The sequence below is a fragment of the Psammomys obesus genome, unplaced genomic scaffold, assembly GCF_907164565.1.
Source record: "Psammomys obesus unplaced genomic scaffold, mPsaObe1.curated_primary_1811, whole genome shotgun sequence".
NCBI lineage: Eukaryota > Metazoa > Chordata > Mammalia > Rodentia > Muridae > Psammomys > Psammomys obesus.
In genome coordinates this window covers 3,943,106-3,960,512 of record NW_026593286.1, presented here as the reverse complement: position 1 = coordinate 3,960,512, position 17,407 = coordinate 3,943,106, and the positions used below count along the sequence as shown (strand labels likewise).

At 49.1% G+C, this 17,407-nt stretch overlaps 1 protein-coding gene across 6 annotated transcripts in view; it reads left to right on the top strand.

Moving 5' to 3' along the window:
- The window catches only part of Agap1 (ArfGAP with GTPase domain, ankyrin repeat and PH domain 1), a 431,455-nt gene that overhangs the window by 245,581 nt on the left and 168,467 nt on the right, over positions 1-17,407 (top strand). For all 6 annotated transcript variants that reach the window (XM_055616997.1, XM_055616996.1, XM_055616995.1 and 3 more), the window contains exon 10: positions 13,022-13,126. In XM_055616997.1, coding sequence (XP_055472972.1) covers positions 13,022-13,126 — 105 coding nt within the window. The remainder of the gene's footprint in view (positions 1-13,021; positions 13,127-17,407) is intronic.

Below are 17,407 nucleotides of genomic sequence, written 5' to 3'. Positions count from 1 at the left end.
GGAGATGATTCTGACTGTACTCAAGCCTGTTCAGCTGTGATCTCCAGCTTGCTGGCGTTTCCGCATGAAGCTAATTGAGAAGACCCTGCAGTGTCCTCTAACAGGTAGAGGCTGTCAAAGACCCTGCTCCTGAGAGTCCCTGCTGCCTGTATCTGTGCCTTTTCCTTTTGTCAGAGGAATGTGTCCTCTGGGAAAGTGAATGCAGTAGAAGTGGGGGACTCAGAGTTGGTGTGCCTCAGTGTCCCCCCGTAGCTCCGTGAACACACAGCCAGGAGTGCGGCCACCATCAGATCCAGTGTGTTTTCCACTTCTAATGCGTGAGACATCACTGAGCACTGTTGGCCACAGTGCTTGACCTGGCTGTCACAGCCTGCTAATGGTGGGATACAGGAATAGCGGTGCCACAGCTCAGGGCAACTCGGGGTTTCCTAGACCTGGCCTTCCCCTCCTTGCCCGGAGCAGGGCCCTTCTTTGCTGATTGTAGCACATAGCAGGCTGCCTGCTATGCTGCGAGCATGCTTCTGACCTGCCAGTCCTGTCTTCCATGAGGATGGGCGGAGACTCAGAGCCAGCTGAAGCCCTGCACTTTCTGGCCATCCTGCTTTAAGGTTTTACATATGTGCTGACCTGTGGTGCTTGGTCTGAGCACATCTTATTCCATGCTCTGCCAGGAAAGGAGGCCAGCCCCTTTCCTGACAGGTTCGCCCACCCAGTCCTCTGTGTCTGGTTAAATTGCCTCTGTCTACTGTGTACGCAGCTCACCTTCCACAGGAGGTGTGAGAGTCCTGAGGGTGGGCCCTGCTTCAGAGCCCTTCAGACACTATTAGGGAGTATACTTGGGCTGCACACAGTGGACCCATTTTGGGAGACTGCGTGTCTGGTTAGATTGCCATATGTGTACTTCTTACAGCCCTGTAGGAGGAGGCGGTGGTGAGTGTGTGTGTGTCTGTCTATTGTAGTGGTGTGTGTGTGTATGTATGTGTTTATTGTGGTGGTGGTGTGTTTGTGTTGTGCTGTGTGTGTCTATATGTTGGGGTATATTCATTGGCTTGGTGCCATGTGTATGTCTGTGTGTTTATTGTGGTATATGTGGAGCCTACAAACAGTGTGAGTTGAGCCTTTCTCCCCTAGTGCTCCTATTCTCCAACCTCAGTGCTTATCCCCCACTCGTGGCAATGGTTCTAAGCCTTCAGTCATTCATCACGCACTTCCAAATAGTTTTGCAAGGCTTCCAGTGTGTAGAATTAGTAAAGAATGGGTTTGCCTAGAAAGCCAGTAACTTAGAGATGAAGGCCGAACACTGGGCTAATGCTGTCCAAGCCGAAGCATGGAGTAGAGCAGTGTTTAGTCCACTTACTGTTTACAGGGGTTTTAGAAAAAAATAAATGAAACTAATGTTGATGGTATGTCTTACTTAACACAGGAGTCAGCTTGTAAAGCGACCGTTGTCCTGCTGAGCCTCTGCAGTCCCATGTAGTCCAGCTCCCATAGGACCCAACACACACTCTGTCCCTATTGTTTCAACGTGTGGTGGCAATATCAGACGGAGCATGTCTTCAGCAAGCAGTCTTTAAGCTGAGGCTGTCTGGGAGGAGGTGTAAGGTGCCTCTCTTAGACACAGAAGCTTTGCAAGTGCTTGGGTACAGCTTATGCCGGGTGATAGTTAATGTTATAGTCATCTTGGGGGAGGCTAGCATCACTTGGGAGACTCTGGGCATGCCTGTGGGGGGTTACAGATTATATGCATGGAGGTGGGAAGACACGCCCACTGTGGGCGGCGCCATTCCCTCTGCTCCCTGATAGCGATGCAGTGCCGCCAGCTGCCTCATACTCAGGCCACTCTGGCCTCCCTGCACTTACCCCATAGCCTTGAATTTCAGGCCAGATCGAACCCTTCCTCTGCTGTAAGTTGCTATTGTTGGGGTATTTTATCACAGCAGCAGGAAAAGTAATTAAGACATTTTCCAACAAACACTCTGCAGCCATGCCCAAGCAAAGCCCGAGTCAGGGAAGGGTCGTCACAGTGGAGACAGGCAGTGTGGGGGAGGTTGAAGCCTCCCGGGGGATGATTGTGATGTGAAGAGCAATGGGCTCTGAGACACACGAGTGGCAGCTTCCCAGAGGCAGCCTGACAACAAACTCCGAGAGCTAGAGTCGTGGAGAAGGCTAGCATAGGGTGTATTCTAAGAACATTACATGTTTGAAAGCATGGGCTGTGGACAAAGGACCGACTGCCTGCAGCAGACACCAAGAGCATTATGCAGATATAAAAATCAACCCCATAACGCACCTGCCACATTAGCTTTTGACTCCTAACAGGTGGGGCCCGAGCGCACAGACTACCCGTTCCCACGGGAATCGATAGGCTGTCGCTGTGCGCCTGTGATACCTGCAGTGCTGGTGGTGCTCAGGGGTCATGGCTGGAATAAAGCAGCAGCAGGATTTTGTTGTTGGTTTTGCAGACTTCCTCTCTGCCGTGCCACGGCCGTTGCAGCTGGTAAGTCGTTAGCATCTTTGCAAAACCCCTGCTATCCTGCCAGGGGCTTGACTGTAGCCTTGTGCAGGACTGGCTGGGTGCATTCATGGGCCTCATAAGCCAGCAGGGCAGAGATGCTAAGTGTAGTTTTCTGTAGCATCAGGAGGAACGGGGTCTCTCTGTAGACTACTATAAGAGCCTCTGGTTGCACTTGTGGCTCTTGTCAGAGCAGGAGGAGTAGCTATGCAGGGAGGTGACAAAGGGTTCCCGTATCCCACGCCACTTAACATGGAAGAGCAGCCACTGCAGAAACCAGCAACTGTAGTGTATCCCATCAGGGACCAGTGGAACACAGGGGGAGGAAAACAACACAACCAATGAAGATATTACTGCCAAAGTCAAGATGGGGTCTGCCAGGCCTGGGGGGAAGGTGGTGTGTCCTAGATGACATGGTTTTGGGTTTTCTTGAGGACTTTGCTTTTACATTGAACTTATAATAGTTTCTCTGCTGGTGTTCTCTTTCTCCCACTCCTCCACCCTCCCCTTCTCTTTCCCTCTCACTCCTCTTTTTCCTTCTTCTCGCCATTCACATTTGAGTTAGACTGAGCATCCATGACAGTAGGCAGGCCTAGTGCCAGCAATACTCATGGTCAGGTTGTTTCCCCCAACCCCCCGCCCTCAGGGAGGGAGTGCAGGAAATTTGTCCCCACCCCCATCCCCATGGCCCTGATGCCTGGTCTTGTTATTTGGGTGACTGTATTAAATTGGATTCTCTGTCCATCATTATTAAAATGTGAAGTGTGTCGGTCACAAAGCATGCATTTCAGGGCAGTTAGCTGAATAATTCTTTTCTTTATGATCCCAAATTACTGCTGAGCTCTGGAGAGGGGAGCAGTTTAGCCAATTGTTGCCATTTGAGCTGGATTTGTGGGTGATTAGCTCCTGGTCGAATCCAGTCCCAGCCTGCGCTTTGAAGCCCATGCCGTGTGATTTTCTCAGCAGTGAGGTAGGAATAGACGCGGCTAATGACAGGAAGGTCGCCCGGGTGAGCTGACCTGTGTGTGGTGCAGGTTTGGGTTTCGCAAATAGGGCATCCACAATAAGCAGTGTGTCGCTAACCCCGCCGTGCATAATCGGGCCCTTACAGGACGGTTGGAGATGCTGACAGCTCAATTAAAGTGTAACCCTTTGTACCCGACAACCTGGCAGAATGACAGAAATACTACTAACCAGAACAGGGAGGGGGGGGGTCACCAGGGAGCCGGTTAAAGATCTAGAATAATCCCTGCATTTCCCCTCCCCCACCAGGCCCTGCACAGGGCAGGCTGGGGAAGAGGCCTCTGCTTGTGCAGTATCAGAGAGAGAGAGAGAGAGAGAGAGAGCAGTTTTGGAGGCATCCTGCTGTTTCTATGGAAACACTCTAAACTAGATAGAAAGTTGAACTGATTTAGAAGGAGGCGGAGCTTAGGTCTGCTGCCCGTCATCCACCAAAAGGTACATTTTAATGCTTTGTAAGTGATCTTCCAGAAGTTTTCCTCTCAGGGGGATGTGGAAATGCCAGGTAATTGGGATTGTTTCCCTGTACCCAGCTAATGATTCCTCTGTTAATTGATTCGCTTTGGCGGCTAAGAGCAGTGGTACCTTGAATGGCAAGCTGTGTCGATCCATGGTGAATCGGTAATCTGGACATTTCTGCCACGTGTCTCTCCTCCCTACACTCTGCAAGGTACCAGTCAGTGTCTGACCCTACACCCTGCAAGGTGCTTGAAATGAGAATCTGGAAGCAGAGCCAGGTCCACAAGGAGACATGCCGCATGTCTTGTAGAGTGGGCTGGCATGATCCGCCGAGACACCCCAGCCCGTGTGGCTCCTTGCGGGAGAGAGACTGAAGGCACAGTGTGCAGCCCATATTTGTGTGTCATGAGAGACGTGTGCCACCTCCCATGACTAGTGCTCACTGTGTCTCCTGTCCCGGAACACTGCTTGGCCCGTCCGTATGCCTGTGTGCTGATCCCTTGAAGCCAACATGCAGATGTCCCAGGCTTGTGCGTAAATAGGTTTTCCTCACTGCTCTGAAGGCTGGCCGTCAGGTGTCAAGGTACGGGGAGTGGTTTCCCATGAGGCCTCTCCCTTGGTCTGTAGATGGCCGCCTTGTTCCTCTTTGCTCTCCTCATAGGGACATCTGTTGTATTCGCTAGAGCCCCTCCCCCACATGGTGGCCTTACCTTGATATAATTGCTTCGCAGAAGGTCCTGTCAACATTTGCATTCTGGGAAGCTGAGGGTCCAGATTCCCACATCTGGACCAGGAGGTCTAGCTAAAGATGTCTCTGCTGTGTAAGCAGAAACTGTGAAGTGCAGAGCCTGGGACCCTGCAGCTCCAGGTAGAAGCCAAGGAACAGGTAGGATGCTAGCAGTGGGGAAGGAAGCAAAAAGAGAAAGGATGGAGTTTTACAGTTTTGAGTAAGATGCCTGCTGGGCTCTTTCTGTCTTTTCTGCCCTGTGGCAGGTGTCAACCAGCCTCTCTGGAAAAGACCTGAAAGCAGATCGGCCCTGTAGCTTGTGAGACTGTATATGTTCGTTTTCGTTAGTTTGACAGGAACTCAGACATTTCTGAGAAGAGGGAACTTCGGTTGAGAAAAGTGCTTTCTGGGCTGGAGAGGTGTCTCACTGCCAGAAATCTGAGAGAAAATGCCTCCTTCACATTGGCCTGTAGGCAAGTCTGTGGGACGTGTTCTTGATTAATGTTTGATGTAGGAAGTCCCAGCCCACAGTGGGTATACTACCCCTGGACCTGTGGTCCTAGGGTGTTGTTTAAGAAACCAAGCTGAACAAGCCCATAGCAACATTTCTCAGTGGTCTCTGCCTCAATTCCTGCCACTAGATTCATGCCTGAGCTTCTGACTTCCCTCAATGATGGGCTGTAACCTGTGAGCTGATGTAAATCCTTCCAAAGCTGGTTTTGCTAAGAGTTTTATCGTAAGAAACTGGAACAGATATCAATCCTTAATTGCTTATCTCCCCTGTACAGGATATAGTGATAATGTTCTGATAAAACCGTGTTTACAAGCAGAGTAGGAACCTCAGACTCGGTCCACTGGCTGGTGCATGCTGGCCAGGGTTTTACAGAGTGTTAGCATCAGTTAGCATCAGTATGCTTTTTGAGCATGCTGTGTGTTGGGAGAGACTGTTAAGATGTTTTGATTTGTTTCTGAGAGTTGTTTCATTGTGCACCCCAGGGATTCCCTATGTTGCCTTGACGCTTCAGCCTCCTGAATAGCTGGGCCTGTAGTAAGTAGTGGTAAGTACATCCAGTAAACTTCACCTGGTTTTGCATAAGTAGAACCCCCACACACACACACACATTTCTGGCAAACTGTTACCTTTTACCCTTGATTCTGAGAAAAAAAGAAAAAGTCAGATACACAGCAGCTCATTTTCAGTCCCTGCTAAATCTCACACATGCTTTTCTTAAACCAGACACATGGATGGCTCAGATGTATGTAAAACGAGGTACAGGCCATGATGCCAAGATGAAGGGACTTGGGCTGGCCGAGCTGGCTGCTCATCTGGTCTTTACGCGCTTGGCCGTGTCTCAGCTGGTGCTCTGCTGCCATGGTGGAGCCCAGCCATCACTGTTTCCTTTTTGTCGTGACAATCCTCTGAGTGGAGACCAGCACCTTTCAGCCCCTGAGACTCAAAGACTGATTTGACTGGGAAAGACCCCCAGACTCTAATGCAGTCAATAAATCTTTGTTGGTAAATAATTGCTATCGAGCAGAGTTTTAATATAAATTTATGAGTGGTGTTTTATCACAGCTTGGGGCTGCGGCAAGCAGTGAGTGATGGATTTCAGATCACACTTACATTTATTACATTAACTTAGTAAGTTATTTAAAGCTTGTACACTTAACATTGCTTTTGGCTTTCAGTGACCTCTTGGGACTAGCTGCATGCACATGACGAATAAAGAGTTTGCGGGTGGTAGACAGTCCTGCCTCTGGCTGCTGTGCCATGGAGGATACCTGAGCAAAAAGCCAGGCATCCTTTCCTCTAAGACCTTGATGTTTGGGGTTGAAGGTCATGTAACCAGTCTTTGCAGTGTGTCAGTGAATCAGGTGGAACAATTAGATCCACACTGGCTACTTGCAAGGAATAATGCGAGCTGTCACAAAGCCCTTAAATTTCTTAAGCGAACATAGACGTGCAGGAGCCTTAGAGTTGGTCTAGTACGAAAGTGGTTCCCAGGGAAGCAACAAAGCCTCCAGGCTGTGAGCGGAGACCAGGGTGCCTGGATCTGTCACTGCCTGGTGTTTGGCTATCTGGTGCTAGGTAATTGGACCAAATCCTAGTGATTTAAAATAACAGTGGCTTGTTGTTTATCAGATTCTTGGGGTTCTGGGAACAGGGGCTCTTCAGTGTACCACAGGTACCTCTGGGGCTAGAGTGCCAGCTTTCTTCACTGACGTGTTCAGAGCATCAGCAAAGGAGGGATCAGAGGTGAGCACGAAGGCAATGGCAGACATCCTTTAGGTACCTAGTGCTCCCCTCAGGCAGTCTCAGGGCCTCCCCTTCCCACTGACTTTTGTAGCAGGACAGTCTTGACATCCCTTGGGGCATTAAAGCTGGATTTGTCTGGCTCTTTCCAGCTGAGGCTGAGCACGGATAATCCCCACCACCTTCTACTAGTTAAATTAACCATTGGCCATATGGCTCTGAACACCACCAGGGCAGGATTTTCACAAGTCTTCTTTGAAGTCTTCTGGCTTCAGTCTACACTCCTACAGCCTATCCCTGGATCCCCACAGTCTCAAGTTTTGGGGGCCTTCAGACTGGAAGTCCATGATGTGTTCCCCTACACAGGCACACATGGATGAAGTCCTGGGACCAGTCCTTGCTGTCTGAGGCAGGGGATTCAGGAGATGAGCTGGATTATACCCACATCCCATACAGTGACAGAAATGCATCAGGTCTCTACATTCTAAAAAGGTGTGGAGGGATGAGGCACAAGTGACAATAACTGGCCCATGAGGAGTCTGAAGTTCAGTCAGTACCAGTTCCTAACATACCCTGCCATGGACACAGGGAATCCTTGTTTCTTATTTCTTCCTCAGGAAATGGCCTGCATTAGCTACTGTGTGGCCAGCTCATCCTGATTCCTTCCTGCCATGCCTAGAGTCAGGGTCCAGGAACCAGGCTTTATTCCAAACCTTCTAGCATTTTAGTTTAAGGTTGTACAATCTTTTTTTCTTTTAAAACTCTTGATGGCCTTTATTGTATCAAGATGTAGTCTATTCCATGGCATGAAAACTTGTCTGTAGCACCAGCTCCACACAAAAGGCAACTGACAGGCTGTTGAATTTTCCCAAAGTTCTAAAGAAAGGATCAGACTGCCACACCTTGCATAAGACCCTCGTTCATTCCAGGCCTTAGCCTGCCATTGTTGTCTGCATTTGATATAGGCCCTAAGGCCAGGTCTTCCTCCAGAGCTCTCCACTGGTAGGAGAAGCACCAGGGAACTATTTTGTGATGGATGCAGTGGTGTTTGTACTGGAGACTCTCTCCTCTACTTCTCTGCTCGGAAACTCAGTTGACTTCTTTATTCTCCCCATATTTAGGGTCAACAGCGCTTTCAGCATACAGTGTGAAGATCTCACTGCCGTGTGCACAGAATCGTGGTGGAATTTTACATAGCGTTTGGGCTGTGGGTTTACTGAAGGTTCTGTTGGCCTGTGCCCTGGCCCCCTTGCTTAGCCTCAGAGGACACTGCATCCTTGTCCTTAGAGTTCCACTAGCATCCCTGAGTCCTGCTGGTTTTCAGGCTGACAGTGTCCACAACAGTGCCATGAGGTATTTGTTTTCCATACACAGTGATACGGGGTGCCAATTTGCATTATCCATTTTGGAAATGACTGATCTGAGAGAACAGTCATTTTGTCATTTCTTGTGACATCGTGGTTGAGGAGAAAGCGGAGTCACAGACAGCTCTACAAAGCTAGAAGTGTTGGTTTTTGTTTTTATTTACTCTTAAAGAAATGATGTGTGTGTGTAAGTGTGATTGTGTGCACATAAGTGTGAGTGCCAACAGAAGCCAGAGCAGGAAGTCAGATTCAGAACCAGAATCACAGAGGACTGTGAGCATCCCATGGGAGTGCTGGGAACTAAACTCGGGGCCTCTGAAAGATGTACAGTCGCTCTTAACTACTGAACCATCTCCCCAGCCCCCTCACTGGCTTTAAATGTATGGGAACAGTGTCCATTCCCTGGGTGCCATTGCTTGAAGTGAGTCAACTAGGAGCCCAGAGTCAACGTGAAGGATGGACTTCCACAGTGGACAAGCGCGCACAACCTTTCTGCAGGCTAGTGTTGCAGGCTCTGGCTTTCTCTAAACTAATGATTTCACATGCAGGGAGCAAACTGGTCTCTTGAGTGAAGCCCAGTATTGTCCCGAAACTTAACAATATCCAAATGAATGCCGCAGCCCCTGACAGTGAAATGAAGCATTCTCAAATGGATGACTATGCTGGTCGGCAAGGACCGTCTAAAGCAAGGATTGTCTTCACGTGTACCAGATTGGCATCTGAAAGATGGACAAAGGATGCATCTTGACGTTCTGCTGTGCAGTTTCGCCCTAGGTTACAGCCTCTCAAAGAGACTTAGAATCATAAGGGCCATTTGCACGCGCTGACGGGAGCCGCCCGCCTGTGTCTAGACAGCCAGGAGCCTTCAGGCCTCTGTCATCTCCTAGCTGGCGGGACCGGCTTTGTGTCCTCTGAAATTTGAAAATGAACTGTTTGTGTAGCTTGCCACTTTCTCTTGGTTGTCAGATGGGTGAGAGTTCAGGCTGGCTGGCAGAGTGCGGAACTCTCCACCCACACAGGCTCTGTCCACACTGGGCCTCCCTGACCACTCCATGTCATAGTGGAGCATAAACAGAGACTGTGCAACATGCTCTCCCAGCAGATAGAGAGCTCTGTGGTTTACCTTCTGGCTCTTTAGTCTGAGATGGTGATTATCACTGTGTGAACTCGAGAAAGGAGAAGAAAACATGTTTGAATCATGTAAGACCCAGCTACCCTCACTTGGGGTCCATTGATGACTCTAATTATGCCCCATCAAATGAGCATGGCCTTATGAAGTGGAAACTGTTTAGGGGAACAGCTGTTGTTGGCATGGGCCCAAAAAAGACACTGGGGCTTGTTGAAAACTGGATTGCTGCAAGACAACCCTGGGTCCAGGCACACATTTTGGACCTGAGATGGAAGGAGCCCACATCATGTCTTCCAGCCTCTATGTGTAGCTGCCAGGAAGGAGGTCACTCTTTGTTTTAAGTCTTTTCTAATTCAGGCCACTTTTCGACTCATTGTACCATGCATAACCTTGCTTCTGCTTCTGTGTCTGTTGGCTGGAAAGTGGTCACAATATGCATTTCACATATTAGAACCTCCAGGCCTGGTGACGCTCACAGCAGAAATGGACCGTGTTTGTTAGACCTTTGAGTAACAGCCCTGTGTGAGCTAAGATGTGGCCACAGGGGTGCCCCACTTGGCCAGTCACGTGCTGGTGCCCTTTTCCAGGGCTTTGTGCTGTAGACCTGGTCTATCCAAGGAAGCTGCTGATGTGTGTTATCTGCAGTTCTCTTGTGCAGCCTGTGGCCCAGCATTCCATCACCTGTCTCTAGGTGTTCCATATTTGCTTTCAGGCTCTAAGAAGACAGTATCTGGTATAGCCCGGACTGTTGTCTAGAAGTCTCAAACAGAAAACCCACCTGCAGGCAACTTCCAGACAGGATAAACTGATTTGTGTTCTGTGCAAAAATCTGAGATATTGACAATATTTTCAGCTAAGGAGCTTTCTGGGGCAAGTCCAGTGTTTCTTGTACCAAGAGGACATCTGGACACCACAGGGCTGGCCTTACCCTCTGTTTCTGTGCTGCACCCCTCTGGCAGTGGCACCTGGCATGCTGAGTGTTTGCTGTGAGAACAGCTTGTTCACTGTGGCTGAGAACTAGAGAATTCACAGGCCAGTGTAACCGCAGGAGCAGGAGGCCTGTTACTTCACAGTAGTTACTCATGCCTTTGCCTGTGTGGTCTTATCTACAGGGGAGCCGTGTATTCCTTGGCTTTGCTGCCTCTGACCTGTGGTCCATGGTGAGCAAGAGAGAGTGGGCATGTCAGTGCTCAAGGAGTCCAGGTGCTAGGCCAGTGCTCAGGCCATGGAAGGAGGAGACCATCGTTGAGGCCCTGCTGGCCACAGCCAGGTCACGTGAACAGGAAGGTGGGGGCTCTCTGTCCCACCTATAACCTTGAAGGGCAGAAGTAGGATACATAATTAAGTCAGTGGAACCAAGGTAGGCGGGCAGTGGTCCTTGGGCAAGTCAGTCTTCTTCAGGTCTGCCGACTCTTTCAGGGTTGAGCTAGGACGACTGAGTCAGGCAGCAGTGTCCTCCATGGAGCAGTAGAATTCAGGACTGTCAACATTCATGTTTTTCTCCGTAGTGACATAATTTCCCTGCCAACAAAATAGATCAGCCTGGAGCCAGCAAAATGGCTCAGCAAGTAAAGACGCTTGCTGCCAAGTCTGATGACCTGAGTTCTGTCCCTGGAACCCACATGGTAAAAGGAGAGAACTAATTATTGCAAATTGTACACACACATGTGCGCGCACACGAGCACACACACACATACCGTGGAATACATAGATTAAATAAATGAATGGTTTTAAAACGTCTTTTTAAAAAGCATCACTTCTTTTAGTTTCCCAGATAACTGAGAGGGCCTCTCCACACGCCTCCAGACTGGCCAGTTTCTCCCCTTTTTGTCTGTAGCCTTCACTGGTGGAAGGATAATTAGGAGCATAGGGCTGGCTCATGAAAGTGCCCATGAGCCTCCCAAAGGAGTCATGTTAGACATCTGCTGGTGCTTGCCTGAGCAGGAAGGAACATGGCCTTCTGAAGCCTGCAGCAGCCCTAATCTTCCAGTGACATTGCAGTGACCCCAGCCCCTCTGTATTGTTGAAATTCCATCTGAAGCGGATGATGGGAAAATGTGGGCCCCTGTGGGTGTGGCTTTGTGTTGCTGGGTTAAGAATGGGAGCTGCCACTCTTAGCGGAATGTGAGGGCTTGAAGGATGTTGGTTGATTATTTTGTCCATGGGCCTGACTCAGTCTCCTGTCTGTACCACACAGGGAAACTCCTGTTGCCTTAGTCTGCAGCATAAACATTTATTCGTGTGTCACTTTTTGCCATATGCTTTCTTTACATGATAAAATCTTGCAGAGCAGTGACCTTCCAAAGGTTTCTTTGTGGGTTGTTCAGATCTTCCAGTAGCAGGTACTAATGGACCAGAGAGATCCCCATGCTGGGATTTGAATCTTGTTTATGATCTTAGGAAAGATAGCAATACTCTCACAGTGTTGGTGACTGCCACATGTGTAGACTGACCTGCTTTTCTCCCACACTGAGATTCCTGGGGAAGAGAAGCATCAGGAAGGCAGTGGAGGCTGCCTCTGCGTCTCCAAGGGGCCAAGAAGTATTTGAGGGCCTGTAACCCTCTGCTTCCTAAGTCTGGCTGAATTTGCTAGTATGAGGCATACACCTTCTCGGCCGTTATTATAATTGTGGTAGTTTGTTATGGACAAGACGTGTCCTCGCTGCACACATGCAGGAGTGTGCAGACCTGGTGTGAAAGCTACAGCTGAGGAAGAGGGGGAGCCCGAGGCTGGGTCATTTGCCTGACTCCCATTCAGGATCACCCATCCATCGTCCTCACTCAGGAAAGCCTGTGAACAGATGCAAGATTTGCCAGGAGTTGGCACTTAGACCAGGAACACGTCTGCAGCAGCCATCCAGGGAAGGCTAGGCCACAAGTGACTTCCAAAATGGGTTAGTTTGGAAAGCTGAAAGCTTTCCCAGAAATCTTAATGGGACTTGATTAGAAATGGATTGAGGTGAATTGCACACTGCTTACCCACCCAGGGTTGTTAGGAAAGTTTGCAAATGGAATTTCAGTCTGAATAAATTAAAATTCTGAAAAGAAATTGTAACATGAGGTCGTCGTGTTTTTAAAATTATGGTGAGAAGATCATTGATGCATTCTCCTCAGAAAGGCGACTCAGGTTCCGTTTCAAATGTTACTCCTGGGGCTGGGGCTGGGGCTGGCACATGGGGTGTATGGGGCATGGGAGAGCACTTTCCTCGGCGATGCAAGGCTTTGGTTCAGTTCCCAGTACCACAAAAAACAAGCAAAGAATCAAAGCATCTTCCATCAGGCATTTCCCACTCTCTGTGACTCAGCTCTGTGGGAAGTTTGATGGACAGACAGGATGTCAGCTGCAGCTGTCAATCAACAGTAGATCCTCAGTCATATCACCTATAATGTTGACTATGAAAGAGAGGAAAAACCCAAAGTAGATCTGAAAGCAAGGATAATCTCCTCTAAAAATGCAAATCTAAAAGAAGGTTTACATTGTTCTGAATCCTTTTGTATCTTGTTCCCCTTCTCCACTTACACGGGACCTTACATCTGGCTCTTCTCCCTCCTGCAGGGCATGCTGCTGAAGCGAAGTGGCAAATCACTAAACAAAGAGTGGAAAAAGAAGTATGTCACCCTGTGCGACAACGGTGTGCTGACCTACCACCCCAGTTTACATGTGAGTACAGCTTCATGGTGCGGGTAGTGGCGCCCACTGGCCTGAACATGGGGTAGAGGCGGTGGCAGAGCCAAGGCCAGCCCTTTGCCCTTGTGTGCAGAGGACAGAGGTACTAGCTCTCCTGAGGTGTGTGTGATGCTGTAAGTTCCTCAGAGTCCCCTAGCCTGGGTGTCTTGCTCTCCCATCCCCTTCGTCTGTTAACCTAGGGCTCTCGATTCTATAGTGGATTACAGTGTATATGAAGTAGAGTTTCAAATGAGTGGCAAAGTGGAGTAAGCAAGAGGGTGCCTGTGAAAACCTAAACCACAACAGTTGAATTTCATTCCAAAGCCTAGGTCTGAGCAGCTGAGAACAAAGCCAAGCCTCTATGTCACTTGCCATAGTTTTCATGCTGAGGTACTAGTGCCAGCTCAGAGGGTGGAGGAACTGCTTGTCCTTAGGATGTGTTACCTTCCTGACTTCTGTTACGTTCTGAACGTGGACTGAGTTTTGTTCTGGCAGGCATCTGCTCATTCCATCCACAGTGAGTGCTTTTAAGGACAGACCATTTATATTGGTTCCGTGAACTCCTGCACAGGTTGAGAATCAGAATCTACACCATTAGTCATTGGACTTTTGCCACTCCACTCGAGACCTGTTAACGTTCTTAAAAATTGAAATACTTCAGAAATTGCAGTTGTTAACAAAAAGTTAAAGAAGCTTACTGGATGGTTGTCAGTGCCCGGAGTATGGTCGGCTGTGTTTCTGTGCCCGTGGGCTTGGTGCTTCCACAGACATGAGCACAGCCTGTTCACCTCCCCAGTGATAGGCCACACTCATTTTTCCATGACAGCTAATACAGGGCCATTTTGATGTTTATGTAGCATTCCACTATCCTACTGCATGGATGTAACGTAGTCTGGGTAGTTCACCAGTATTGCAAAACACAGTAAAAACATTTGGCAAATTAAAGTGACCCTGAATGGGCCTTCTCCTGATGTCTCTGTGGTCCTTTCCTGTTTCCCTAAGACAGGCGCCTGGTAATCAGTTTGCAGAGCTGAAGGGTCTCTGTGGCATTACTGGCTAGAGCAAACATTTCAGACTACTAGGACCCATGCACACATTTATCTCCTTAAAAAGCCTTTGGCAAGAGGCCTTACCCCTGCACACTCAAAAGCATTCACCTTTTTAAAACATCTTTTTCCCCCAGAATGCTTGGTGACACCTACTGTCTATCCTGTGGTTTGTAGCTGGTGTAACTACTTCTCCCCGTTGGCTCATAGCTACAGCTGTACCTTTCAGAATCACACTGGAAAGCACCTGCTTCAGTCCCCATCCCTGGCCAGCTTATAATGCTAGCGAGGGTGCCGCCATGATACTACCCACCAATCTGCAGGCAGTGTCTGACTTACAGTGGTCCCGTGCAGGATGTTTTGACGGACAGCAGTGTGAGAACATTCCAGCACAGCCGTCATGCCATTTTCACTACCGTTCTCAGAAGAGCACTGAAGGTAGCGAGCTTGTGACCACGAAGCAGAGCCTGTCTTAGATGAGTGCCCAAGTGAAAGCTGATACAAGCTCATCCTGTGCGGGGCTGAGATGGGTCGGGCTGAGCTGGACGTTCTGTATGTTGTGTTCAGTGTGACAATGGGTATATTGGTATACAGTTCCGTCTTAAATTGTGTTTGTGTATGTGTGTCTGTCTGTGTGCCAGGGTGTCTGTGTGTGTACGTACATCTATGGGTACAAGATACATATAGATGCATTCATAGGTTCTTATATGTTCTACAGTGCCATTGTGTTCATGTGTGGATAGATGATCTTTGTCAGATGTGGAACCTTCTCTATCTCTATCTATCTCTAGTTTATCTTAAGAATAGATTTGGTTCCCCAGGTGGCCGTGATGGCAGAATGTCTGTTCCTGGAGGAACTGTGACAGGGCCCATGCCTTTTCCAGAACGTGGCTGCTGAGGACTTGGTGCTTTTGCAGCTTATTTCATCCCTAAGCACACATAACAGCGCTGAGCCTTTCTGGGCCCTTCCTACCCCTAGAGCGGCCCAGTCTACAAGGAAGGCTGCCCTGCCTTGTGTCTTGTTCATCCTCAGATCCTGTCAGAGACCAAAGGCCACTCGTTATCACCCCTGGTGCTTCATGTGCCTGAGAGAACAAAGCTGGGACTTGGTGACCAATAACAACTAAAGTCTGGCTGGTGGGCCACTTTTCTCTGCCCTGTATTTAGCCCAGGCTAAACCTTATCACCTCTGTCCCCATGGATAGAGGGAAGGAAACTAACCACTCAGTTTCCTGTTTCGAAGCCTAGTTGCTGTCACTGGAAGAACACTCCTGTCCAGTAGAACCTTCGCCGTAGCCTTGCCCTTCCATTCCACTACCAATCTTAGTTTTCCCCAAGGCTGGGGCAGTCCAGGCCCTGTTCCTCCTTGCTTTGTATGTGGAAAGGGAAGGAGGGCAGAAACTCAGGAGAAGGATGTAATGGCAGACTTCTATTTCTTTAAAAACAAAAAGAAAAAAAGTATTTCACAAACTGGTGCCTACAGGTACCCACCATAGACACAGGACCCCATGGGGCCTGCAGATGAAGCCAGAGGCCAGCTTGGGAATGCCCCATATAGCATGTTCAGCAGCGGGTCTGTGCTGGCCATAGCTGCTTGGCCTGTGTAGAAGTTGGAAGATGTGTACTGAAGTCCAGACCCTACACTGGCCACAATTGCTCTCTATTGTGTCATTAAGTGTGGCTGCCAGCTGTCTTTTCTGGAAACCCAGAGAGTCACTCACTGGGTAGGAAGTTTGGAGATACTGCCCTCGGGGTGGCTTCCAGTTTTTTGGGGTGTGGGATACAGAAATTTCAATCAAAGTGAGGAAAATGAAAAGCTATTTCGGATACCCGAAGAAAAGCCCACTCTGAGACTAAAGCTCCAGGGGGCTGCTTGGTTACTTGTTGTGCCTAAGTGGAACCCCCATCCAGATCCTCCCTTTCTCAGCTGCTAACCGCACGAACAAAACCGAGAACCAAGATCAGGTAGCAGAAAGAATGTCCAACCAAAGTAAAAATGGATGGTTTTACAGGGAATACGGTGCCCCGGCTTTCTCAGGACTGAAGGAGTCCTGGGCAAAGGGCTGGATGTCGCAGGGGATCATGGGCAGTCTCTGTCCTGCTGCAGGACTGACCGCCCACCTCTGTGGGGGCTTGTGTCATGACAACTCCAGGCATTTAAACACAGCTAAAGCAACCAAGGGCCAGTCTGGTGGCACTGTGGATTTTCCATTCAGAAACCTGTTGGCTCCTTGGACTGCTGACTCAATGACTTGTTCTTTTGTGGTTTCTCTTTCTAAATAATAATAATGGTGATGATTAATAATAACAATACCCATCCTGGGACTGGAGAAAAGCTCGGCTTCAAGAGCGCTGGCTGTTCTTCCAGAGGCTCTTAACTCAAAACCTCTCTAACGCAAGTTTTAGGGGACCCAACACCTTCTGGCATTGTTAGGGATGTGGCGCACAGTTCCACACGCAGGCAAAACACTTTTGCACATGAGATAAAATAATAATTAAAAAAATTTTTTTAAATAACTCATCTCTAAGAACTCTAAGGCCCAAAGCGTTTTAGCTGTCCTGAGGAAGAGAATACATGCGGGTCTCATGGAATTAAGGCTCATGATGGATCCTGTTGGAGTGGGTGCAGGGCCGTGTGTTGTGAGATCCTTGGGTTCCCTCTCTGTGGACTTAAATATGAGCCGTAGGGAGCACCGTGATGGAGAAAATGGAGGGGTAATGAGAAAGAGCCTTTGCCCTGGGGCTCCGCAGTGCAGCCAGGCCTCCTATTCATCTTCTGTGTCTGGGAGCAGCCACTTGCACAGCTGACGATCCTCCCCTTGGAGTGGCTCGGTGTGGTGGGCTTCCTGAGCGGGCCTGTAAGAGTGAGCCCGCCAACCACAGGCCTCACATTGTGGGAGCCTGTCCAAGAAAGCATGCTGCAGTAAGGCCCAGTTTTGCCTGCCTTGCAAGGGGCCTTGCAGCTATGCCCGGCCCTTCCCTGTGCAGCGCACCAGCCTAGTGTGTATGAATTGCCTTCCCCCTCTTCAGATTCCTTCTGGTACCCTCTTGAAACTATGTCAGCCCTGATTTTTCTTCCCTGATACACAGAACTGGAACTAGGCTCTAGCTAGAAGGGACGCTTTTCACTCTATAGACCCGTTAGGGATTGGGTGGTTGGGCTCTCTGGTTATGGCAAGGGATGGTTACATGTACTGTGAACCTTGAGTTCGGTGCTTTTCTGAGTCAT